At 48.6% G+C, this 25,977-nt stretch overlaps 1 protein-coding gene across 1 annotated transcript; it reads right to left on the reverse strand.

The window, feature by feature from the left end:
* LOC142587450 (neprilysin-2-like) lies at positions 1 to 24,985 on the reverse strand. Its single transcript, XM_075698477.1, has 4 exons — positions 24,590 to 24,985; positions 19,428 to 19,811; positions 7,127 to 7,222; positions 1 to 2,713 (listed from the first exon to the last, which is right to left on the reverse strand). Exons 1-4 carry the CDS (start codon positions 24,821 to 24,823, stop codon positions 689 to 691), a joined length of 2,739 nt encoding a protein of 912 aa, XP_075554592.1. The 5' UTR covers positions 24,824 to 24,985; the 3' UTR covers positions 1 to 688.
* Positions 24,986 to 25,977: the final 992 nt, after the last annotated feature.

The following is a 25,977-nucleotide window of genomic DNA, read 5'->3' on the forward strand; positions in this document are numbered from 1 at the left end:
GCGACGAAACGATAGAGCAAGGACACCGCGAACGCGTTTTGAGAACGCGGCAGTTGGTCGTGAACTGCTCCATAAAAACATCCTGCCACGCGGTGAAATTTGTGTTGTTACTACAATAAAAATTTTGTTAGCGATTTCTTGGCACTTCTGCTTGCCGTACAAGCGCCAATTTATGTCTAATTTCTATACTTTGTAATCTGGGCATGCACTCTGTGGCGTATTTATGTCAACGTACAGCAATCTCTTTTTGCAAGCAAAAAAGAATCGGAATAAGCAAAGAAACCATGTAGTGTTTCTTGCTCAATACAGAGCAAAATGTGCATCGGAAACACACCGACGCTATGGTTCGGCGTCATGAGTGCATTTTTCGCAACCACCGGCCAATAAGCAGGCAGTGTACTACAACTTGTAGCGCATTCAATAAATAACACACGAGTGATGTCACCGAAACCACACATCGCGCTGAAAATGTTTGTGCAGGAGGGGAGAAAAGCCACACAAGACCGAACCCACCAAGTAGCTGGCACAATTCGTAGAAAGAGCAGCCTTCTTCTTCAGTGCACATCGTATAGGGATCGTTAACACACTTCAGGTGAAATTTAAAAAATCTCGATTTTTTACTCAGTTGAACAGACGAGAGCCCGACACCTGCAGATACGTACGCTACACTTCTGAACACGGTAAGCGGTCAGGGATCAAAAAACGTACACTTGACCCGCGGATTCATGCGCGAGCTCTCGGGACAGCGGAAGGCGGCCGCGAATCGCTTCGAGTTCTTGAGCGGCACGTTGCACTCGTCGCCCATGGTCTGCGGCCGCTTCGAGCACAAAGCGTAGCAGAAGGTCAGGAAGAACACTTGATCGTCCGTGAACGCCTCGAGGTGGTGCACCCTGAAGTCGTCCAGAGCACGGTAATCGGCCGTAACGGCCGCCGCGTAGCTCCGGTACGCAACCTCCAGGCCGGCCACGACCGGAAAGAGGCGCATCGGGCGCCACTCGCCCCCGTACGCGCTCGCTCGGACATTGCAGGCGGCTTTCTCGGCGTGCACAGCGGCCGCGTTGGGACTCAGCCAAACGCCGCTCTGACCCTCGTCGTCCACCGTCACGCCGACGTCATCCAAAGACCTGGCCATCTGGCGAGCCGCGAAGGATCCCAGGCCACCGTACATGATCGCGAGCGTGGCGTTCTTGAAGAACAGCGGAGAGTGCAGGTCGAGGACAGCAAGCTTCATCAGGTTGGGAAGGTAAAGGTACGTCTCGCGTCCGAATCGGGGATGCACGCGGACGCTGTAAACGTCCGCGAAGTGCTCGTGGTTGCGGAGTCCGCGGTAGATCTCGGATGCCTTCACGATGTTCGTCACGAATGTGTTGCCGGCCATGTTCGGGAAGACGCTGTACAGTTTGTCGCGCTTCCCTCTCTCGAAGAAGCTGTCGTCCGGCATCAGTACGTTAGTCATGCGTTCCAGCTTGCGGTACGCCACGCGCTTGCTGTCCTCGTCCATCCAGGTGAGGTTGTTTATCAGGCGCTTGACATTCTGTTTGATTCTGTACAAGAAGCTTATCACATGGAGGCGGTTCTCGCTAAAGCCGTAGTGTTCGCTAATGGTCTGGGACAAGCTCAGTAACCCAAGACGCGAATCCACGTACTCCATGCAGCCCCGACGTCTCACCGCCGAAAGCACGTCGGGCGTGCCGTGGAACCTAATGGACGGCTCGCCGTAGACAGCCCACAGGTGCGTCTGGATGAACATCCACGAGAGCCCGATGATTAGCTGGTCGTGGTCGAAGTCCTTCATCAACTTATCTATGCTTCGAAATATTTTCACGTCTTCGGTGATCACTGCGCTATCAGCCGTCCAGGTGAACTGTTTGTCGTGCTTGGTCAGAAAGCCAAGCCAGAGGGCAGCCGATGCCGTTTTCGTGCGGCTGTCCAGGTCCCTCAGCTTGAACCAACTTTGACGAGGCGCATCGTATAGAAACGCCACCTTCGCGTTCAGGATGGCCTTCTCCAGCTTAAGCAGGCTGGCGGATTCAATGTCGACCTGTCCGTCGCTGACTCCGAGGATCTCGTAGTACTTGCTAGCGTAATCCTCGTACTCGTAGTGCACCCACGAGTAATGCACGCTCTGCTCCCAGCCCGCGTCCAGACGGCCCCGAGAAAACAGCAACGCGGTGGACTCGCTCACAGATACGGCGCTCAGATCGAAGAGGAAGTTCATTTCCCAATTGATCGCCAGGTCCACCATGACGTCCAAAGGATGGACGGAGCCGTTGGGCTTTTTCTCGGGCCAGGACAGGCCGAGGGACCGGCGGAGCTCGGCGAATTCCCTGAGATTCTCTTCCCTCTGCACGCTCGCCGTGTTGCAGCTGTGAAAGAACTGCGTCGCCTTGCTGGTGCGACCTTCGTCGGTCTCCATCTCCGCGATCGCCAAGTCGGCGGCGGCGGCCGCCATGCGCCCCTCGGTCGTCTCTCGGCGCTTAGGGTCTTCCCAGCCTCCGCACACGAATCTGTGGAAGTCGTGGCATGGGTCGGCCGCCGTGTCGATGGCAGCGCTGAGCTCCAGGCCGAATGCGGTGCAGTCTTTCGTGGCGCAGAGCACTTCCTTGGGCGAATCTTTCAGTTCGGAGAAATACTTGGCAAACGCCACAATGACAAGGACAGCGGCAACCAACAGTAGCACTTTGCAGCAGATGGCCGTGCTTCCTTTGCCGTACTGCGTGAGTGAGATAAGAGAGAGAAGCTTCAAAGCCTTGTTCAGAGCCTTGAGCAGTTGCGATAAGAAGAAAGTTTACCTGAGAAGCTCCTATCTAAATCCATCGGCACGAAGAAATTCTTTTCCGCAGCAATTATACTGCATAGACTTCTATGGAGTTTGTTGCATTTAACAGTGCAAGTTCAGATATACCGGCGGTAAAGAAGCAGATATATTTTATTAGGCCATCAATGTTTTTGCATAAATTCTTGGTATTATACAATATTTACGAAACAAAACATTCAAGTTCACAGCCCTAACTTAGCCATAAGAAATGCTATAACTCTGTCAAGTGCACCTGTTGAGAGGTGTGAAATTCGTGTATTATATACCGCTCTGAAATATGCCACTAATTTGCGAATAGGACTTTTGCAACACCCTCTTAAGCATTATAACATGTTTACGTAAGCTGTACGCTTGTGTGAAACGTTTACGCGCTTTAAATGCTCTAACAGATGAAGCTGAAGGAACTTCTATATCTGCTTTTGTTGAGGTGTTGCGAATTTTCAAAGCTTCCCCTTTGGTTTCTTCTCGCGTTCTTTACCGCCTTGCGATATTTTTTTCAATACAAATTAAAGGCTTTTTGGAAATCATACCTACTACAGTGGGTAAAATTCTGCTTTCTCTTTCAACTGCATTAAATGACACTCAAATCTGTTCTGCGGCTGTTTTATGAGAACAACTCTGTTTCTGCGTCTTCCATTTACTTGAACAGAGAACTCAGAGTTTGCCCCTGAGTGAACTTTCTTCTTGATCCTGTGTCTATGAGATCTTCCCTCTGGTCTTTCGCATAGTAGGGGGAATTAATTCCTACTTTTTTTCTAACGAGAACGTCATGTGAAGATGGAATCACAAAAGCTGCTGTCAAATGAAAATATGGCGTATCGTGAAAGCTGTGTACGCTGCTTAGTTCTTTCGACTGCTTTTGTAAAGTCATTCGTAGAGCAGCGATATGCAGGAGTGCTGCCGCTATAAGTGGGGTGCCGAGATAATGTCGTTTGTCTTGGTTGAAGCCTCGTGACAAGAACTGGTTTCATTTGTGATGGTGGCAACGCTGATCAAAACCGTCACTAAGAAAGAACGCTGCACAACTTAACATACACTGACCCTAGCTTTCTAAGCACCTGCAACGTGTCACGTGCCTGGAACCACCCAAATTCGCGATTATTCTCGAAAAAAGCCAAGCAAGTTGACTGCCAACAACAGCTATCGCTGCATAATACAAAACCACCGGTACCTTTTGGAGTGTTTGCAAGCGATCAGTTATATGATCATCTTTGTCACGGCGTCAATTCATGCTGTACTTTGTCGTCCCCTTCAAGACGAAGGTACGTCCCAGCAACCTCCATTTGACCTCGTATCTATAACGTTACATGTATGCAAGAACCGACTCCATCCTTAGCCTGCAAACTTATTAAACTAATCGCACCACCTTATCTGTGCCAAGCGTGGAATTTCGCTGAACACAAGGTAGCGGGTTCGACTCCCGAGCACGGCGGCCACATTTCGATAAGGACGAAATGCAAGAACGCTCGTCTATTTACATTGATGTAAAGGTTAAAGGACTCCAGGTGGTGAAACTTAATCCGCAGTCCTACATTATGGCGTCTCCCATAGGCGCAACTGTTGCTCTGGGACGTTACACCTTGAAACAACGGACTCGACCACGTGGTCTGCTGTCCTTGGCTATCTACCCTTGGCTCCGTCGGGCGAGCACGAAGCGAGCGAGGGCGCGGCCCTATGAGGACTGCGGCTTCGTGGTCGCCCGACGGCAAGCGCTCATGCGCTCTTGGGCAGTTGGGTTTCAATTTTCTAGGCGAAATTTATTGGTTGAGAAATTTGCGCCGTCAGCTTTTTGCGTGCCTGGAACCGTTTGTCCAGGCGCCACGGCTCGAGGTTCCGAAGTTCTGGGCTGACGGGCTTCAAGTATTGCATTAGCAACACTCGTCTGACTCTTTCGAAAAAAAGAAACGATTAGTTAGCTTATCTTTCATAACTATAGTTGTTCATTTGCTGCCTTTTGTCGTATTAAAACGCAGTACCCTGTGCAAAACCTGTCCCGGGGAAGTCGCTTAATCATTGCAACTTCCTACTTTTGAGAAATTTCAAACGCATTTCTAAAACATCCTCTCGTCAGCTGCACTCTGTGTATTCCTAATGTGGCTCCTTGGTGTTGTGTAGTGCCGTATGGTGCTGGTATGCGCAGAGCTCTTGTTCCGTGCGCATTGTGCATTATAACTGAAATATAGCTGCACACAGTAAACATTCTTATTAGAAGGCTTTTTTTTATTACTTTACCCTGGCGGGATACGTTACCATGACAGGTTAGGCCCCCTGTACATATGCGTCATGCAGCGCTTACTACCGCTGCGGCTACCGCTGTTTATTGTCATTGCCTATCAACTAGGCAGCGTTCAGGCCTGCCTCGACTATAGTTTCTCCCCATCTCTAGGCGAAAAAAATTAGTGGAAAAGTCAGCCATCGCTTAGTACAATCCCGGGCTGGGGTATTCCGTAATTCGTATCAGCAATGTTTGTCGATAATATTGAGATAAAGTGTTTGTTTTCATGCCGCTACGCCACGAGAAACGGCAACTAGCCGGGAAAGTATTCTGATTTTCACGAAGCAGATGGCGCCACAGCATTATCGTCGGCGATGCAAAACGTTTCGAAATAATTATTCACGGTTTCATAACTTTAATTTACGCTCCAGCACGGTACGCGATGATGACAGTGTGCTAAAGCATCGATCTCCCGGCATGTCTAAGGTGGTTCCGCGGAGCGCCTGACCTGTGACCTACTACGGTAACGTATCACGCACAGCTAAAACCCTCTATCGAACCGATTTAAGGTATTCGCCATATTCTTGCCGTTTGCGCATTACTGCCTTAGCGGGGGCGTAAACGCTAGAGGCCGGTTTGGCGGCGCGGAGCCCAACCTTGCAAACACAGATCTATTGTTGAAGTAACAAAGTGTATGGGCCCTATAACGTAAAGCTATTCCAATATTTTTTATTCATATCTCCTGACATCAAATTTGCGTAACCGCCGACGCAAGCATCGGACGGTCACCCGTAGGGTTGCCTGAACAGACCAATCAAACGATCTCCTCGTTCATAGGAGGTCACTTTTGTAAATTTGCTTGAAAAAACGAATAACATTGCCTGCACTCAGCGGCTTGTCTTATCTAATTGGCTCACAAGAGGCGAGGAGCAGCTCAAGTGGAGAGGGATTCGATGGGGCCGAGCAACTGCACTGAAAATCGATAACCGGATGAAGAGGGTGGTGCCGGCGTCTGCGATTGGTCCGCTTTCCCGCACTTAGCTTGTGGTGGCTGGTCGAAAATCGCGGCGGCATGCAACGGAAGCTTAATAATGGCGCTAAAACGGATCCTCAGCAAAGAATAGTTGGCAGAACGACGTCGTAAACGTGCCCAAAGTGCTCGAAAACGTTACACCGCCACGCAAAAAGTTTTATTACACGCAAGTAAACCCATGCTCTCCGGCAGGTGTGAGCAGCCAGTGCTTGTGCGTTCGGCGGCAGCCATCTTTTATTCCTTTCGGAACAGGGCAGCCTGCGGCTATTCAGAAGAATATTCAGTTTTGCTCGGCATATTAATGCATCTTTAACGCGTACACGTCCATTTAAAGCGGTAAGATTTTGTAGTTTTGTTACGTCGCGTGACAGGCAGGTGAAGTGGGTGCAGCCCGAAAACTTTTGACCAATAGCCGAGGGCTAATGACGAAAAGGCCTCGAATCAGAAATAACTATTTTTCTTTTGTTCGGTGAAATCATGCATAACCAGTGAGTACACGTCATATTACATGGGGAGCTATTGCGGTTTTCGTGACGTCGCGTGACAGACAGAAATAAGGGTGGTCCAAAAACATTTTGCACCAATCGCGGAGAGCTCATTGCAGAATTGTAATAGAAAAGTTTGGAACAGGTTTACATTATAGCGCCCTATTATACTTCGCCGTCCATGTAAATTTGCGGTGGTAGCGGAATCGTAAGCATATCGCCTTTGCACATTTTTTTTTCTACAGTAACAGTCACGTTAGACGAAAACGTGTCTAAGACGTTCTGGTTAGATGAAGCGTCACAAGATGTCGCTACCAGCGTTGTTGCTGCCGTGCACCTCTCCCGTAACCCGGTAAATCACAGACGGTAAGAAGTTTGCAGGCAAGGAAAAACTGATTGCGTGTGGAGCCTAATAGTAGATTCCGACGAAAGGACGATGCCATTTAACTCCAGTCATCTACCCATCTTGAGTTGTACGGGTAGATTCTTACATCGATAAACCGGCAACCTTTTCATAAAACACAACAATGTCTGCTTGTTTAATATGAAGTTGTTATAATGTGCATAATGGTCACCTTCTGTCCTGCACGGAACACCCTTTTTGACGGTCGCTGCAAAGACCATACAGGCACTTTAGGCACTTGCACCGACTCTGACGGGACAGGTGGAAGCTGCGAAAAGAAGAGCAACATCAGTGATTCGCCATTATGCACGAACAGTCCCCTAATCACTGTGGCCGAATTATACGGACAGCGGCAACAGGAGTATCGACTCGGCTCGCTACGAACGGACTTGTGCTCACTACTTTCACCAAGTCGGGCTCGTGGTATGATTAAGTCGCTTATCAACGTATAATAAAGGGTTTGTTGTCTTTAGGGGTGCTTTAATACAGCGGCAGGATCGTGTGATGCACGTATCACATTTACCTGATAACCGCTGCAATTAAATTTATGAAGTGGATCTGTAAAACAGTTGAAAGTTTGTGCTTGCCCTCGAGTTCTTGTCTTTTTTGCAGCAGTGTCTTTTGGAAATCATTAAGAGCTGACGTGGAGTCAAACATCGGTAGATGGCCAAGTTTCAGCAGAAAACAGTAAGACAGCTTAAAAGTTATAGTGAAACGTAGTGCTGCAAGAAAATTTTACATATTTTTACTAGTGTTTCAGCAAGTTTCGTGCTCTTGCGCATGCGTGCGCGTGTATGTGTGGTAGAGATATTGGTTACGGATGGCTGCCCAATTCTTTGTCAGAATTTATATCGGACAGTTTAATGAAGCGATTCATGAAGCGATGAAACAAGAGCTTCAGTTTTTGTGTGTCTTCATCATCATCATCATCATCATCATCATCATCATCAGACTGGCCACGCCCTCTGAAGGACAAAGGCCTCTCCCATACTTCTCCATCTACCCCCGTCATGTACTAAATGTGGCCATGTTGTCCCTGCAAACTTCTTAATCTCATCGGCCCACCTAACTTTCTACCGCCCCATGCTACGCTTCCCTCCCCTTGGAATCCAGTCCGTAACCCTTAATGACCATCGGTTATCTTCCCTCCACATTATATGTCCTGCCCATGCCCCCCCCCCTTTCTTTTTCTTGATTTCAACTAAGATGTCATTAACTCGCGTTTGTTCCCTCACCCAATCTGCTCTTTTCTTATCCCTTAACGTTACAGCTGTCATTCTTCTTTCCATAGCTCGTTGCGTCGTCCTCAATTTAAGTAGAACCCTTTTCGTAAGCCTAACGGTTTCTGCCCCGTACGTGAGTACTGGTAAGACACAGCTGTTATACACTTTTCTCTTGAGGGATAATGGCAACCTGTTGTTCATGATCTGAGAATGCCTGCCAAAAGCACCCCAGCCTATTCTTATTCTTCTGATTATTTCAGTAGCATGATCCGGATCCGCGGTCGCTACTTGTCCTAAGTAGATGTATTCGCTTACAACTTCCAGTGCTTCGCTACCTATCGTAAACTGCTGTTCTCTTCCGAGATTGTTAAATATTACTTTAATTTCCAGCAGATTAATTTTTAGACCCACCCTTCTGCTTTGCCTCTCCAGGTCAGTGAGCACGCATTGCAGTTGGTCTCCTGAGTTACTAAGCAAGGCAATATCATCAGCGAATTGCAAGTTACTAAGGTATTCTCCATTAACTCTTATCCCCAATTCTACCCAATCCAGCTATCTGAATACCTCCTGTAAGTACGCTGTGAATAGCATTGGAGAGATAGTATCTCCCTGTCTGACGCCTTTCTTTATTGGGATTTTGTTACTGTCTTTATGGAGGCCTACGGTGGCTGTGTAGCCGCTATAGATATCTCTCAGTATTTTTACATACGGCTCGTCTACACCCTGATTCCGTAATGCTACATGACTGCTGAGGTTTCGACTGAATCAAACGCTTCCTCGTAATCAATGAAAGCTATAAATAAGGGGTGGTTGTATTCCGCACATTTCTCTATCACCTGATTGATAGTGTGAATATGGTCTATTGTTGAGTATCCTTTCAGAATCCTGCCTGGTGCTTTGGTTGACAGAAGTCTAAGGGGTTCCTGATTCTATTTGCGATTACCTTAGTAAATACATTGTAGGTAACGGACAGTAAGCCGATCGGTCTATAATTTTTCAAGTCATTGTAGTCCCCTTTCTTATGGATTAGGATTACGTTAGCGTTCTTCCAAGATTCCGGTACGCTCGAGGTCATAAGGCATTGCGTATACAGGGTGGCCAGTTTCTCTAGAACAATCTGCCCACCATCCTTCAACAAATCTGCTGTTACCTTATCCTCCCCAGCTGCCTTCCCCCTTTGCATAGCTCCCAAGGCTTTCTTACTTCTTCCGGCGTAACCTGTGGGATTTCAAATTCCTCTAGACTATGCTCTCTTCCATTATTGTCGTGGGTGCCACTGGTACTGTACAAATCTCTACAGAACTCCTCAGCCACTTGAACTATCTCATCCATATTAGTAATGACATTGCCGGCTTTGTCTCTTAACGCATACATCTGATTCTTGACTATTCCTAGTTTCTTCTTCACGGTTTTTAGGCTTCCTCCGCTCTTGAGAGCATGTTAAATTCTATCCATATTATACTTCCTTATGTCAGATGTCTTACACTTTTTGATTAACTTCGAAAGTTCTGCCAGTTCTATTCTAGCTGTATGGTTAGATGCTTTCATACATTGGCGTTTCTTGATCAGATCTTTCGTCTCCTGCGACAGTTTGGTGGTATCCTGCCTAACGGAGTTACCACTGACTTCCATTGCACACTCCTTAATGATGCCCACAAGATTGTCGTTCATATCTTCAACACTAAGGTCCTCTTCCTGAGTTAAGGCCGAATACGTGTTCTGTAGCTTGATCAGGAATTCCTCTATTTTTCCTCTTACCCCTAACTCATCGATCGGCTTCTTATGTACCAGTTTCTTCCGTTCCCTCCTAAAGTCTAGGCTAATTCAAGTTCTTACCATCCTATGGTCACTGCAGCGCACCTTGCCGAGCACGCCCACATCTTGTATGGTGCCAATGTCAGCGCAGAGTATAAAGTCTATTTCATTTCTAGTCTCGCCATCGGGCTCCTCCACGTCCACTTTCGGCTATCCCGCTTGCGGAAGAAGGTATTCGTTATCCGCATATTATTCTGTTCTGCAAATTCTACTGATAACTCTCCCCTGCTATTCCTAGAGCCTCTGCCATATTCCCCCACTGACTTGTCTCCAGCCTGCTTCTTGCCTACCCTGGCATTGAAGTCGCCCATCAGTATAGTGTATTTTGTTTTGACTTTACCCACCGCCGATTCCACGTCTTCATAGAAGCTTTCGACTTCCTGGTCATCATAACTGGATTTAGGGGCGTAGACCTGTACGACCTTCACTTTGTACCTGACGTAGTAGTTCTGCGGAAACCCGCAAGGTGGAGTGAAGTAATGAATAAAGGGAAAATCAGACATCCACCCGTTCGTAGCAATTGCTACAAAGGAAACCCATACGGGTTCCTCGAAAGAAAACGCCTCATTGTTGAAGAAAAATTCGTCCTGGTCCGGGACGTAGCAATTGCTACGAACGGGCGGATGTCTGATTTTCCCTTTATTCAATTTGTACCTGTTATTAAGTTTCACAACAAGACCTGCCACCCTCTCGTTAATGCTATAGAATTCCTGTATGTCACCAGCTATATCCTTATTAATCAGGAATACGACTTCTAGTTCTCGCCTCTCCGCTAAGCCCCGGTAGCACAGCACGTGCCCGCTTTTTAACACTGTATATGCTTCTTTCGTCCTCCTAACTTCACCGAGCCCTATTATATCCTATTTACTGATCTCTAATTCCTCCAATAGCATTGCTAGACTCGCCTCACTAGATAACGTTTTAGCGCTAAACGTTGCCAGGTTCAGATTCCAATGGCGGCCTGTCCGGAACCCGGGATTCTTAGCACCCTCTGCTGCGTCGCAGGTCTGACCGCCGCTGTGGTCAGTTGCTTCGCTGCTGCTGGGGACTGAGGGCCGGGGTTCTACATATAGCCTGAGCCTATATATATAGCCTAGCCTATGTATATGGACTGAGGGCCAGGATATATATATATATATATATATATATATATATATATATATATATATATATATATATATATATATATATATATATATATAATACCAAGACCGACCAAATTGTCTAGCGCTGTTTATTCCCAAAAAAGGCAACGCCCCAGCTCATGCCCGAAAAGGAAGAGCAGGGGAGATGGTGATAGCTATGTACAAATGGAAACGACGAAGTACGTTAATAGTGCTTACACTAACTTCCCTTCGTCATGTAAGCGGCCAGCCTGGCCACTGCTTAGAGATTATCTAAACGGGGAGTGAAGGGTTTCATCCGCGAGACGTGAACAATTTCGGCATTCCGGCGGCGTCGGTCAGTGACGGAGTTCACAGGGTGGACGAGATAGTTCACTGCAGAAGATTACAAAGACGGCGCCGAATAAAACAACACACGAAGAAGGCGCCGTTTTATTCGGCGCCGTCTTTGTATTCATGCTTAACCAACTAGCCCACCAACACATGCTCACTGCATATGTTTGCTGCACAACGGTGTATGGGCCAATGCAGCATCGAAGGAACTTCTCACAGAGGCCTGGAGTGCGGACTGGAGTCCAAAGTAGGACTTGGTCTCCAGGGTGAAAACGTAGGTAACGGCGTTTGTTGTCGCAGTGACGTTCGCGCTCAGCTTCGGTAGCTTCTGTGCTTTGCCGGGCGATTTGACGGCAATGTGAAACTCGGGCAGCAAAATCTTCTGGAAGCGACGCGTTAGGCGAAGAAGGTGCTAAAAAGAATTCTTTGTCGAACATGGTGGAAGGAGATCGTTCATATACAAGGAAGAAAGGGCTGTATCCGGTAGTCCGTTGAATAGCGGTATTATATGCGAATGTCGCAAAAGGAAGAATTTTATCCCAGTCAGTGTGGTAAGGACTGATGTACATGGAAATCATGTCAGACAACGTACGGTGGAAGCGCTCAGTAAGGCCATTGGTTTGCGGATGAAAGATAGAAGTACATTTGTGGACGATATTAGTGGCCCGAAGAACTTCCTCGAGTACTTGTGAAATGAACGCCTTGCCACAGTCACTGAGAAGAACGCGAGGAGCCCCGTGGCGCAAGACGATGGAGCGCAAGAAAAAGTCGGCGACCTCAGAAGCGGTGCCGGATCGCAGAGGGGCAGTCTCGGCATATCTTGTTAAATGGTCGACCGAAGTGACTATCCAACGGCGACCGGAGGGTGTCAACGGCAAGGGACCATATAAATCAATACCAACAAATTCAAAAGTTCGTCCGGGCAAGGGAGAGGTTATAGTAAACCGGCAGGGGGGGATATCGAGCGTTTGCGGTGCTGACATGACGCACAAGAGGCAATGTATTTGGCCACCGTTGAGGATAGGCCAGGCCAGAAGCAGCGGGTCTTGATGCGGTCGTTAGTTTTGTGGAAGCCTAAGTGGCCAGCTGATACGTCGTCGTGAAGTGCCTCTAATACTCGCAGGTGAAGGCAGCGAGGTAGAACCGGGACCCACTGGTGACCTTTTGGGTGGTAAACGTAGCGGTGTAGCACGCTACTTTGAAGGCGGAATTGTCGAAGTTGGCGTCGCAAGCGGCTGTTCGGTGATTACGCGAACCCACTAAGGCGATCCATGAGAGCTCGACAGTAGGAGTCGACCCGCTGAAGCACGACGAAATCGGCGCGTGATGAAAACTTGGTCCAGGGGCGTTATCGAGAGCTGGTGGGAGGCAGGCGCAGCATCGGAACGACGTGGTCGGGAAGACGACGGCGCTTTACCGGGAGAGAGCGAGAGTGGGCAGCCAGACAATGCGTCGGCATCATGATGACTTTTTCCAGACTTGTACGTTATTGTAAAGTCATATTCCTGCAAGCGGACTATCCAGCGTCCTGACATGTTTTTCATTGATGGCAGCCAACACAGCATGATGGTCGGTGACGATGGTGAAGTGGCGGCCGTAAAGGTACAGGCGAAATTTCTGAATCGACCAAACGACAGCCAGGCACTCTTGCTCTGTAAGGGTGTAGTTCCGCTCAGCTGGAGAAAGTGTTCGGCTGGCATATGCTATGACTTGCGCTTTAGAGGGTGCATGACGTTGCAGAAGTACTGCGAAAATACCTTGTGCGCATGCGTCAGTGTGGAGTATGGTGGGGGCTCGATTATCGAAGCGGCGAAGCGCTGGTCCGAAAGTAAGATGTCGCGTAATAGCTTGGAAAGCCGACTCGCAGTCGCTAGTTTATGTGAAAGAGGCACCGGTAACCAGTAGCTTGTGTAGAGGAGCTGCTATTGCTGCGAAGTTGCGTATTAATCGACGAAAATATGACGCCAAGCCGTGGAAACTACGCAGATCCTTCTGTTGCTGGGGGCGAGGAAACTGGAGAACAGCACTATTCTTTTCGGGGTCTGGCTGGATGCCATCTTTAGAGACGACGTGTTGTTTTGCTTGCAAATTTACATTTCCTTATTGATCTGGAGACCAGCATTTGCAAGGCACTTGAGAACTTCGCCTAATCGATGAATATGTTGGCTGAAGTCAGACGAAAAGATGACAGTATCATCCAGATAACAGAGGCAGGTCTTCCATTTTAGACCACGATGTGCGTTGTTTATCATGAGCTCACATGTGGCAGGAGCGTTACAAAGGCCAAAAGGCATCACGTTAAATTAATAAAGTCCGTCTGGTGTAGCGAATACGGTCTTTTCTTTGTCCGTCTCGTTCGTCGGAATTTGCCAATATCCTGATCGAAGATCAATGCTGGAGAAATACTCCGCCCTTTGTAGTGTGTCCAAAGCGTCGTCAATTCGAGGCATTGGATATACGTCCTTGCGCGTAATCTTATTGAGCGCTCGATAATCGACGCAAAAGCGAACGGAGCCATCTTTTTTCTTTATTAACATCACGGGAGAAGCCCACGGGCTAGATGAAGGTCGTATTATCTTCCGCGCAAGCATGTCAGCAACCTGTTGTTCAATGACCTTTTGTTCGGACGGCGATAGACGATAGGGGCATCGTCATATTATAGCGGAACCATCGGTTTCGATGCGGTGTGTAGCTGCCGAAGTTTGGCTCAACACAGGGGAACAGCTATTGGAACAGGCTGTGTGCTTTGCCAAGACCGCCAGTAAGGCTTCTGACTGCGCGGCTGTTAGGTCAGAGCCAAGAACGGCTGGAGGAGGGAAAGAACCATCCAAACCTGAGGTTGGTGCCGGCGATGAAGGACAAAGTGTGACTATAGAAGTAGGTTGAGTGTCGGCGAGGGTTGCCACAGTCATCCCTTTGGGCAGCATCACAGGATCTGGGGTCGTGTTGCGAGCAGACAGAAGGGCGGCGGTCACGTGAAAACCGGACGAGACAGGTGGCAATGAGAATTCCACGAGAAGTAGAGCAGGAAGAAGGGACGACTAGGGCGTCTCCGTTGGCGATCTGATTGGATGTTAACGCTACAACGTGTTCGTGACCAAGACGCAGGACGTAATCTGCAGCAATGGCCAAGTTCACGCATGAAAGTGAAGAGTCCGTAACAGGTGCAAGCGCTGTATCCGTGATATGGACAACTACCTCTCTACATGAAATGACGGCTGAAGCAGAATGTAGGAAGTCCCAACCCAGTATAAGCTCATGGATACACGTTGTAAGGATGATAAACTCAATGTGGTGGCGCATGCCGTCGATGAAAACACGAGCAGTACACTGTCCGTCGGGGTGAATGAATGCATTATTATCACCACGCGTTTTATAAGGCGTTTTTACTTTCCGGAGTCGGGAACACAGATCACTACGAAGAACAGAAACGGCGGCATCGGTATCGATGAGAGCTGACGCGGGAACACCTTCGACTGTTACAGAAGGCATGTTGGCCGGGCGAAGAGGAGGAATTTTTCAAGACCGATAAGAAGCAGTTCCCCCTCCAAAAACTGCAACAGTTAGTTTTCCGAGTGCTGGTCGACAAGATGGGAAGTGGGGCGAAGCGGTGATGTAGAGCGCCGGTAGGGCGATGGAGAACGACGTCTGGCCGAACGGGAACCATGAGGCAGATTGGGAGCAGCTGGAGGAGACGGAGAACGCTGTTGAGGGAACGAATACGATCCGGGATAGTAGGCGTCTGGTCGGCGAGTGCGGTCTCTTTCGTGCTCAACACAGCCTCGTCTTTCATCCTGCTGGCGACGGCGGCAGAAGCAAGATATATGGCCCCGTATACCACAGTAAAAACGAACCGGACGAAGTGGACGCCACTAAGGGTAGGATGGCGCAGCAAGTGCTCTGGTTCCCATCGAAGCCAAATGGCCATAGGAAACGTCAATAGGCCCGGAGGTCACGGTAGGGCTGGGTAGCGAAGCAACATCCGCGTAGGAAGGTGTGGGGCGTGCTACCGGAGCAAGATGCGTCATGGGTGTAGTCATCGCTGTCAACTCTTGCTTTATGACCTTGCGCAAGTCGAAGGTGGGGGTGGGGGCGCAGGCAGCAGGTGGACGTCTTAGTTCTTGTATTTGAAGCTCTTCGCGGATGATGGTGCGGATGAGAGCACGTACGTAGATCTGGAGAATGGGGCACCTGAGGATCGCTGCTGTCATGTTGAAGACGAGTAGATTGCAGCTCGTCTAGGCGTTGACACGTGGAAGTGATGTCTTGGACAGAAGCCGGATTTTGCACGATTAAGGCGTTGAACGCGACAGACCCAATGCCTTTTAATATGTGGCGAACGCGTTCAGCTTCCGTCATGCTAGGGTTCGCACGGTGGCACAGAGCCAAGACATCCTCTATGTATGAGGTGTAAGACTCTTGTGGAAGTTGGAGGCACGTGCCCAGCTTCTGTTTGGCGACTTCTGCACGGCCAGACGAGGAAGCGAAGACTTTCCACAGCTTGGAGGCAAACGTGGACCAATCCGCGATGTCGTATTCGTGGTTGAAATACCACGTCTTTGCAACAGGGGTCAAGTCGAATGCGACGTGCCTCAATTTCTGGGTGTCGTTCCACTTATTGCAAGAACTCACGCGGTCGTAGTGGTCGATCCAATCGTCGACGTCATCACCGCGGAGTCTCGCAAAGACAGGGGGATCGCGCTGAGGGCTTGTCACAGTCCAAGAGGGCGCCGCAGGCGGGCTCGTCTGTGTGGTATGGTTAGAGGCGCCGGAAGGGCCGAGGTTGGAAGTGTCCATCGTTGCAGGGGTAGCCGGTGCACCGACCGGAACGTAGCTCCAGTTTGGATGGGAACGCGAGAGGACGTCGGGGTCTTGACGTACCTCCAGTACTTCCGAGACCGACCAAGTTGTCCAGCGCTGTTTATTCCCAAAAAAGGCAACGTCCCGGCTCATGCGCGAAGAAGAGCAGGGAAGATTATGATGGCTATGTACAAATGAAAACGACGAAGTACGTTAACAGTGCCTAATATATATATATATATATATATATATATATATATATATATATATATATATATACATATATATATATACATATATATATATATATATATCAAAGGCACATCTTGCAATCTCTGTGCAGCGTTTCGCGAAGCGGTTAATCAAGTGCTGTGAATCTGCCCGTTTCGTTCCCACGTCTTGGGCATAAAGGAAACTAAGCGCACCCGTGCTAAACATCATTACGCACGCGGTGATGTCGAATGACTAGTTGGCCTGGGCAAAATAGAAATGCACGTGCGATTGTAGCCCCATGGTTGGAACATCGGGCCGCTGGGCTGACGGACCGAGTTTCGATCCCCACCTCCAGGCACGTAGTTCAGTGGGACTTTTCTTCCCTCTAACTGTGAGATATATTTGACAGAATAGCAGCAGCACCCAGAGTCACGGTAGAGGACGTTAGGAGGTTTCGCAAAGACAGCTTCCTCTTAATAAAGTTAAGCAGATCCCGCGCAGTGGCCGAATCGATGCTGCGCTATTTTTCAAGTGACCACCTCGCATCGTCTGGAGCGTACTCATTTTTTACGGGCCACGTGTTGCTATGCGACGTAACGCACGGCGCTCGTCGTTCCTGCGTCTGCGGCCCCGTGGAAACTGGCGCGCGCATGTGCAGTGAAACGCGCTCCAATTAATCTTCCGTCTCCATGACACGAAAAGAATTCCTGTGCGCCTGCTGGCTAAGCTTTTGAGGGCATCGTAGCGGACGTTCTGGTTGGAAGCCCGCCACTGGGACACGTGATTTTATTCCGAAGAGGCCTGGAACAAGGCTAGAGGGGAACCTACCGCGACATGCCTGGCGCGACGCAATGGATGCTTCGCTATAAATGTGCGAAAGGCAACGCCAACGCACATACGAATATTCGAACCTGTACGTTACGCGAAGCTTTATTCAATCGTTCAATTGACTGCCATGACGGTTATGCAGCCAGGCGTGCGACGCGTGCAGTTTCATTTCCTTTCAGCGACGCACAGGGAACCGTTCCCCTTCTTCTCCCATCGCAGACGTGATTACTTGGTGAAACGGCCAGACGCTTCGCAGCCTCTTAGCGTTCGGAATGTGCTTTGGCTCCACGACAGATTCAAATGCCACTCACTCCCGCACTGTGAGATTTTAAGCGCTCGGCCTTACACCTATACTCACGCACTCCCACGTGACCCAGAAGACTCGCGCCACGTGGCCCACACGATAGTGAATGGCTGCAGGATCAGCCCAGGGGCTCATCGTGCAGGCTGGTTTACATGCTTATGTGCCCGGTGCTAGTCACGCGAGATCTCCCTGAAGTGAAATCATCGCTGGAAATGATCGCCCGAGAATTACGCCCTGCAGTATTGATCGCACTACACATCCATGATCGGCCAAGTTTACATTAAACTGTCTCAGTGATCGGCTCATTTTTCATTGTACCGTCTCTGGCATTGTATACTATATACATTGATGCATCCGGACCACGCGGCGTAAAACGTCATTAACTGCTGCCGATGGCGCATACAATCCCAGAGATGGTGAAATGAATAATAATAATATTTGGGGTTTTACGTGCCAAAACCACTTTCTGATTATGAGGCACGCCGTAGTGGAGGACTCCGGAAATTTTGACCACCTGGGGTTCTTTAACGTGCACCTAAATCTAAGCACACGGGTGTTTTCGCATTTCGCCCCCATCGAAATGCGGCCGCCGTGGCCGAGATTCGATCCCGCGACCTCGTGCTCAGCAGCCCAACACCATAGCCACTGAGCAACCACGACGGGTAGATGGTGAAATGAAAAACGAGGCCATATATATACATACATTTATATATATATATATATATATATATATATATATATATATATATATATATATATATATATATATATATATACAGGCGGTGCTCCAAGGTTAAATATTTCTTCAACTGCGAGGCTTCTCTTTCGAGGAACCCGTATGATTTTCCTTTGTAGCTATTGCTACGAATGGGTGGATGTCTCATTTTCCCTTAGTCAACAACGAATATGGCGTTCTTAAAACCACGTAAATTGTTTTTGCCTCCCGCGGCACCCTCCTCCGACGCTACAATAGCAACATTAACGCTGTTAAGCACTCTTGTTTAATTAGCGAACGGACCGCGACGGTTACTGGACCATTGAGCCTCCGTGGTGCTGAAACATCATCACATCAGTCAAATTTTATTTTAAAAAGACTGCTCCCATATAGACAGATACCACGATATATTCGGGTAACATACGAGGGCTTATTGGTCAGTTGCCTTCTAAAAGTTCACGTACTATGCGATGCCATCAGTCAAAAGAATGCGCCATCCGCAGCCATGTCCTCGAGTGACGCTGGCTAACGCAGCCAAGGTGAGATCTTTTAAACACATACAAATGCCCGAGAATGTCGACGTGGGAACATAAACCAACTGAGCAGCCAAACTAAACCACAGGAAAGTAAGGAAAGAAAGCTTTGCTCCGAGATATCCCGAGCATTGTTCCACGATTTAAGTAAAGCTCATCACGCTGAGTGCTCGGAAGGCCCAGCTTTACAACAGCGTCTGAAGTTGACCTTGACGGCAGAGACAAAGTGCGTCATGCTGTTTTCATTTTCGTCCGTCCATTAGCGCTAATTCGGATTTACATCACTAGTGTGAAGAATTCGTTTCAGCTGTCCAAGCAAAATATGTTTTTTTTTCCTGAGTGTCTTGCTCAGCGCTGTTTTTGTTACTATAGAAAGTTTTAAAAACGGAGGACCCAAAGTTAGGGGACGCAAAAGGTAGAAAGGAGTTTGGGTTTTTGAGTACGCAGAGCCACTTGAGGAGGGCGTGTTACTTCTAGAACACCCTATCGTTAGGAGCCAACTATGAGAGCATACAGCGCAAAAACATCGCGAATGATTATTATAATGGCCTCATTCGGGGGCGCCCAGCCTTTCTCTTTGCATACCTGTGGGATGCCCTGATGCTCATCGTCACACGGTTGGTCCAAAGTCTCGGACGTCGACGGCTTCTGGAGAATACCTTCGGACGTGGCGGCACGCGGTGGGATCGGCGACTCTGTCTGTGGAACCCAAGGGACAATGAGGCCCCATGTGACGTCCTGATTCGTGTCCAATGACTCTGTCGCTGGCGTCTTCGACAGGCTCGTGTCGGACATCGCGACGCCTGTTGAGTCCGACGGCAGCGATGTTGGCGCCGTCGGGTGGAGAACGGAGTCGAACGTGGCGTCAGGCGGTAGACCCGACGACGCCGCTGCCGGAGCCTCTTGCTGGCCGTCCTCCTGGGGGTTCGTTCCTGCCGGCGGCTCGGCGGTTGGCTTGTCGTCTGCTTTCTGCGGTAGTGCGCGAGGGCAACGAAACAGAATCGGTACGTTGTCTACGGTGCTCTATAGGCAGCCACGTGAACGCGCAGCTCATGAACTCTAGCAGGCCAAACCTCCATTAAGGCGCTTTAGCATAAGGGATTGTTGTATTCATATAGGCTAGGGTAGGCAAGAAGCAGGCTGGACAAGTCAGTGGGGGAATATAGCATAGGTTATAGGAACAGCAGGGGAGAGTTTTTAGTGGAGTTTGCATAACGGAATAATTTGCGGATAATGAATACCCTCTTCCTACAGCGGCATAAACGAAAGTGGACTTGGAGGAGCCCGAATGGCGAGACAAAAAATGAAATAGACTTCACACACTGCGCTAACCCTGTCACCATACAACATGTGGACGTGCTCGGCAAGGTGCGCTGCAGTGACCATGGGATGGTAAGACCTCGAGTTAGCCTAGATTTGAGGAGGAAACGGAAGAAACTGGTACACAAGAAGCCGATCAATGAGTTGGCGGTAAGAGGGAAAATGGAGAAATTCCGGATCGAGCTACAGAACAGGTTTTAACTCAGAAAGTGGACCTTAGTGTTGAAGCAATGAACGACAATCTTATGGGCATCATTAAGGAGTGTGCAATAGAAGTCGGTGGTAACTTCCTTAAACAGGATACCGGTAAGCTATCGCAGGAGACGAAAGATCTGATTAAGAAACTCCAATGTATGAAAGCCTCCAACCCCTACAGCTAGAATAGGACTGGCAGAACTTTCCAAGTTAATCAACAAGCGTAAGATAGCTGACATAAGGAAGCATAATATGGATAGAATTGAGCATGCTCTCAGGAACTCAGGAAGCCTAGCAGTAAAGTAGAAACTAGGAATAGGCAAAAATCACATGTATGCGTTAAGAGACAAAGCCGGCAATATCATTACTAATATGGATGAGATAGTTCAAGTGGCTGAGGTGTTCTATAGAAATTTATACAGTACCAGTGGCACCCGCGACGATAATGGAAGAGGGATTAGCCTACAGGAATTTGACACCCCAAAATTAAGGCTGGAAGAAGTAAAGAAAGCATTGGGAGCTATGCAAAGGGGGAATGCAGCTGGGGAGTATCAGGTAACAGCAGATTTGTTGAAGGATGGTGGACAGATTGCTCTAGAAAAACTGGCCACCCTGTATACGCAATGCCTCATGACCTCAAGCGTACCGAAATCTTGGAAGAACGCCAACATAATCTTAATCTATGAGAAAGGGGACGCCAAAGACTTGAAAAATTATAGACCGATCAGCTTACTGTCCTTTACCTGCAAAGTATTTACTTAAGGTAATCGCAAATAGAACCAGCAACACATTAGACTTCTGTTAACCAAAGGACCAGGCAGGATTTCGTAAAGGCTACTCAACAATAGAACATATTCACACTATCAATCAGGGGATAGAGACATGTACGGAATATAACCAACCCTTATATATAAATTTCATTGATTGTGAGAAAGCGTTTGATTCAGTGGAAACCTCAGCAGTCATGCACGCATTACGGAATCAGGCTGTAGACGAGCCGTATGTAAAAATACCGAAAGATATCTATAGCGGTTCTGCAGCCACCGTAGTCCTCCATAAAGAAAGCAACAAAATCACAATAAAGAAGGGCGTCAAGCAGGGAGATACGATCTCTCCAATGCTATTCACAGCGTGTTTACGGGAGGTATTCAGAGACCTCGATTGGGAAGAATTGGGGATAAGAGTTAATGGTGAATATCTTTGTAACTAGCGATTCGCTGATGATATTGCCTTGCCTAGTAACTCAGGGGACGAATTTCTATGCATGCTCACTGACCTGGAGAGGTAAAGCAGAAGGGTGGGTCTAAAAATTAATCTGCAGAAAACTAAAGTAATGCTTAACAGTCTCGGAAGAGAACAGCAATTTACAATAGCCAGCGAGGCACTGGAAGTCGTAAGGGAATACATCTACTTAGGGCAGGTAGTGCGGCGGATCCGGATCATGAGACGGAAATAATCAGAAGAATAAGAATGGGCTGGGGTGCGTTTGGCAGGCATTCTCAGATCATGAACAGCAGGTTGCTATTATCCCTCAAGAGAAAAGTGTATAACGGCTGTGTCTTACTAGTACTCACCTACGGGGCAGAAACCTGGCGGCTTGCGAAAAGGGTTCTATTTAAATTGAGGACGACACAACGAGCTATCGAAAGAAGAATGATGGATGTAACGTTAAGGGTGGGGGGGGGGGTAGAAAGAGAGCAGATTGGGTGAGGGAAGAAACGCGAGTTATTGACATCTTAGTTGAAATCAAGAAAAAGAAATGGGGCATGGGCAGGGCATGAAATGAAGACGGAAGTAAACCGATGGTCATTCAGGGTTACGGAATGGATTCCAAGAGAAGGGAAGCGTAGCAGGGAGCGGCAGAAAGTTAGGTGGGCGGATGAGATTAAGAAGTTTGTGGGACAACCTGGCCAGAATTAGGACATGACCGGGGTAGTTGGAGAATCATGGGAGAGGCCTTCGCTCTGCAGTAGGCGTAGCCAGGATGATGATGATGATGATGATGATGATGATGATGATGATGATGATGATGATGATGATGATGATGATGATGATGATGATGATGATGGATCACATACTTCGGGTCACAGAGAGCGTTTGGTACGCCGGCCATACAGCACACTTGTGTAGGAAAGCTCGCATGTTGAGGGGGGTAGAAGGGTAAGCGTGAGGAGAAACTCCTGCCGTGTTTATCGCCGGTGTTTCAAGAACGACACCCGAACTGAACCACCGCAGAGGAGATGCCAGTGGCACTCGTAGTTACAATACTACATCTCCTTCCTGGAGACCGACCAAGCCAAGTGATGATTAGCTTCGGTGTTCTGCTGAGAACCGCCGTATTCACTTCTATAAGATATGACTGATGGTCCGTGGAACTGGGACGACAGCGTCTCGCATTCGAAATGGCATATTTCTAAACCGAACTCACGCATGGATTCATACTCACATGTTTGTAACTCACTTGAATCAGCATTTCATTTTAAATTACCGCTGGCTCAGAGCAAGATCTGAGCTTGCTTCAAAGTCACGTGCTCTATAACGTCTGCTCACAGGCACTGCCACGCACTCGGACACTCGTCTGCTCAAACTCTCACATACTGATTCACGCTCATAATCACGTCCACTCAACAGATACCGGGGTTCACAGATATCCATACTCACGCCCATTCGTAATGAACGGCAGTCCCTAATCTTCCCACTCGTACTTGCAAGCGCTAGCTAACGTTAATGCTCTGGTGCAGCCACGCTCACCAACAGCATACGTACTTCGTTGCACTTACTCAGGCACATTCGTGTTTAGTGCGTGTGAGTCTGAGTGCGAGGGTATGGGAACTTAGAGATTCTACGTAAGTCGGAGCTTTTTCGAGTCTCGGACACTATATCAGCTTACGAATCTGTATATAACACATGTGACTCCACGTTTTTTTAGAGTTCGTGAGTCTGCAGGGTGCGCCATAAATACTGTCCCAAGGTTTACGCCTAATCTTTGTTTTGAGAATAACAAAAAATCTTAGGAAATGTTTTGTAGGGCATTTACGCGTTATATGAGGAATGCAACGCAAAATATTTTGTTCAGTGTCTCCACTCTTGGCCTTGATGAGGGCCTTTAAACTTTCTGGGCACGCTTCAATCGCGGCCCGCAAGGTATTCCGAGGAAAATTGATCTCTATGCTTGCTCCAGCTATATGCTTTCAGGGCCGCCATGCTTGTGCGCTGACGGACGCGAGTCTCCTTTGCAACACGCCGAAGTCCACTGGGTTTAGTTGAGGATGGTTCGCCGGCCATTCTCCAGCTGGAAAGAAGTCGAGCACGACTGCGCGACACCAGTGCTGTGGTGCTGATTTGTTCGATTGTGGTGCTGGGACGCCGTCCTGCTGCAAAGTCCAAGCGGTACAGGGCTGTGGGCAGCGAATGAGGCTCTAGAATACGTGCGACTGTCGATCCTTGCTCCCCTTGTTCCAAAAACAAGAGCAATGCGGCCAGTGGTGGTCACCCCAGCTGAGATCATGACAAAAACCGCATGGCAGTATCGAAAAACTGTTGAACTAGCTGCACCAGCAAGCTCTGACGTCAGAACAAGCACAGGAGAGTTCGATCAGAATGTCAGAAAGAATGTGGCCAAATCTTTAAAAATCAGAGGCCCAATTATCGACCAAAGTGTGTGACAGCAATTATGGCGCATACTGTAAATGTGAAGCAGCGAATCTAACCGATCACCAATGACCTTGTGTCTCTATAATATTCACCAGTCGTGTCAGTTCGATCTAGAGAGCTTGAGCGGTGAACTACGTGTGAACAGAGGGCTTGTGTCTTTTGAATCAACTTATTGAAGTGCGTCGATAAGAAAAAAAAACACATGTTTGGTTCTGGTTTAGCGCAACCCAGGTTCGTTCCGATTCAGATTCAGTTTGCTAAACAGATTCGGCGCAGTGCGCTTGGTCCCCGGTCTCCCATGTTGCTGGCATATGTCGCCAAAATAAACGTAACTCACTCAGATTTACACAAAAATACTATTGTCTCTAACTTATCGCTTACTCGGACTCAGACTCACCCGCATTCTACTCAGCCGGGCTGACTCGGACTCGAGACTCAAGAAAGACAGGGAGATCAATCAAACTGGCATGCATTTGCCACGTTCCCTCATTTCACTGCCGTAGATGTGTGCGAAAGTATGGCCTCTGAGATTGCCTCGATCTTGGAGGTTATTGTTCAGAGAATAACCATGGACAAACCTGAGGAGGCTGTACATTTGCCTCGTTGCCAGCTTGATCGGTGGCAGGGGCCTTTCGCTGCTTGCTTTTCTTGCGCTCCGCGCTGCCCTTGCCCTTGCCCTTGGAAGAAGACGATTTCGTCGAGGAGGCAGATCCTCTGCGGCCCTCGGCGCCTCTTGAGGGGGTCGCCGAAGCGGTCGCAGGGGACGCGCTCTTTGAACCGGTCCCATGAGAGAAGCCCTTCGACTCGGCCATGCTTACGCACCGGAGGGCAGTGAAGTTGCCCAGCGGGGACTCGAAAATCTAGGGGCTGGTTCGGGACAAAGAACGTCTCGATGGAGCGAACCGCAGGCTTTCTTCTTCTTCTGCCCCGTTCCTCGAGATGGCGCGTTCGCTGACAGCACCCCAAGCGGATGAGGCAAACGAAACATCCAAAAAGAATTAATAAATAAATTAAAAGAAGCGTTAAGAAGCATCAGTTAAATTATAATATGGGCATAATGTCCCGAAACATATTAGTTGGTTAAGAGGAACGCCGCAGTGGAGGACTCTTGATTAAATTTGCCCTCCCTAAGGCAGTGGCGCACCAGCTATTTTTCAAGAGGGGGTAAGAGGTCGGGCGAGCTTCCATCTACTCGGACTCTCCCTCTTTATATAAATGTATCTACAGAATTCCTTCCTCGACGCAGTGGCTTTAATGCATGGTAAGGGGGGGGGGGGATGCCTGTGTAAAGTCAACATAGTTTGAATGCATTTCCGTACAAGTTGACGGCGGGAAAATCAAAATACGGGATATATCATACTTACAGTTGAAACTTGATTTAACGAAGTAATGGCCTCACTCGGATTATTTCGTTAAATCGGGAAGTTCGTACAATTGAGAAAGAAATTTTTGGTCCTTGAAAATCTAAAATTGTAAAGTAGCGACACTCAAAAGCTATACAGTGGCACTGCATTTTCCGCTGACAGTCGCATTTCTTGCGTCCCCTTGTGACAACCTGATTTATGCACGCCTTTTCTTCGAGGTTGAGCGCTTTTCTTCTTGGGAGGCGATGCAGGCCAGGTAGACGGTCACATAAAGTTGTGACAGGCTGCCGATATGCAAAGACGCGGAGAGCGAACGCAGGGTCGTACGAGCAGGCCCAGCAAGGAGGAGGAGGAAACAACATTATTAAGCCAAAAAGTTGCGACCAGGTGATCGGCGCCATCTGTCACATAAACCACGAAATAACGGAAGCAACCACCGCCGCTCCTAGCGCCATTTGGCGCGTAAGAGCGCTACCGACTGCAGCGTCCGGTGCTCCATGCATGGGCACGGCGTGCAGCCTCGACAAAATAAAGCTAGGGCCGTGACTAGGGCGTCTAGATGTTTTAGCGCGATAGCGTTAGAGCGCACGCTCAAAGAAAAA

Source organism: Dermacentor variabilis, chromosome 7 (genome assembly GCF_050947875.1).
Source record: "Dermacentor variabilis isolate Ectoservices chromosome 7, ASM5094787v1, whole genome shotgun sequence".
Classification (NCBI taxonomy): Eukaryota; Metazoa; Arthropoda; class Arachnida; order Ixodida; family Ixodidae; genus Dermacentor; species Dermacentor variabilis.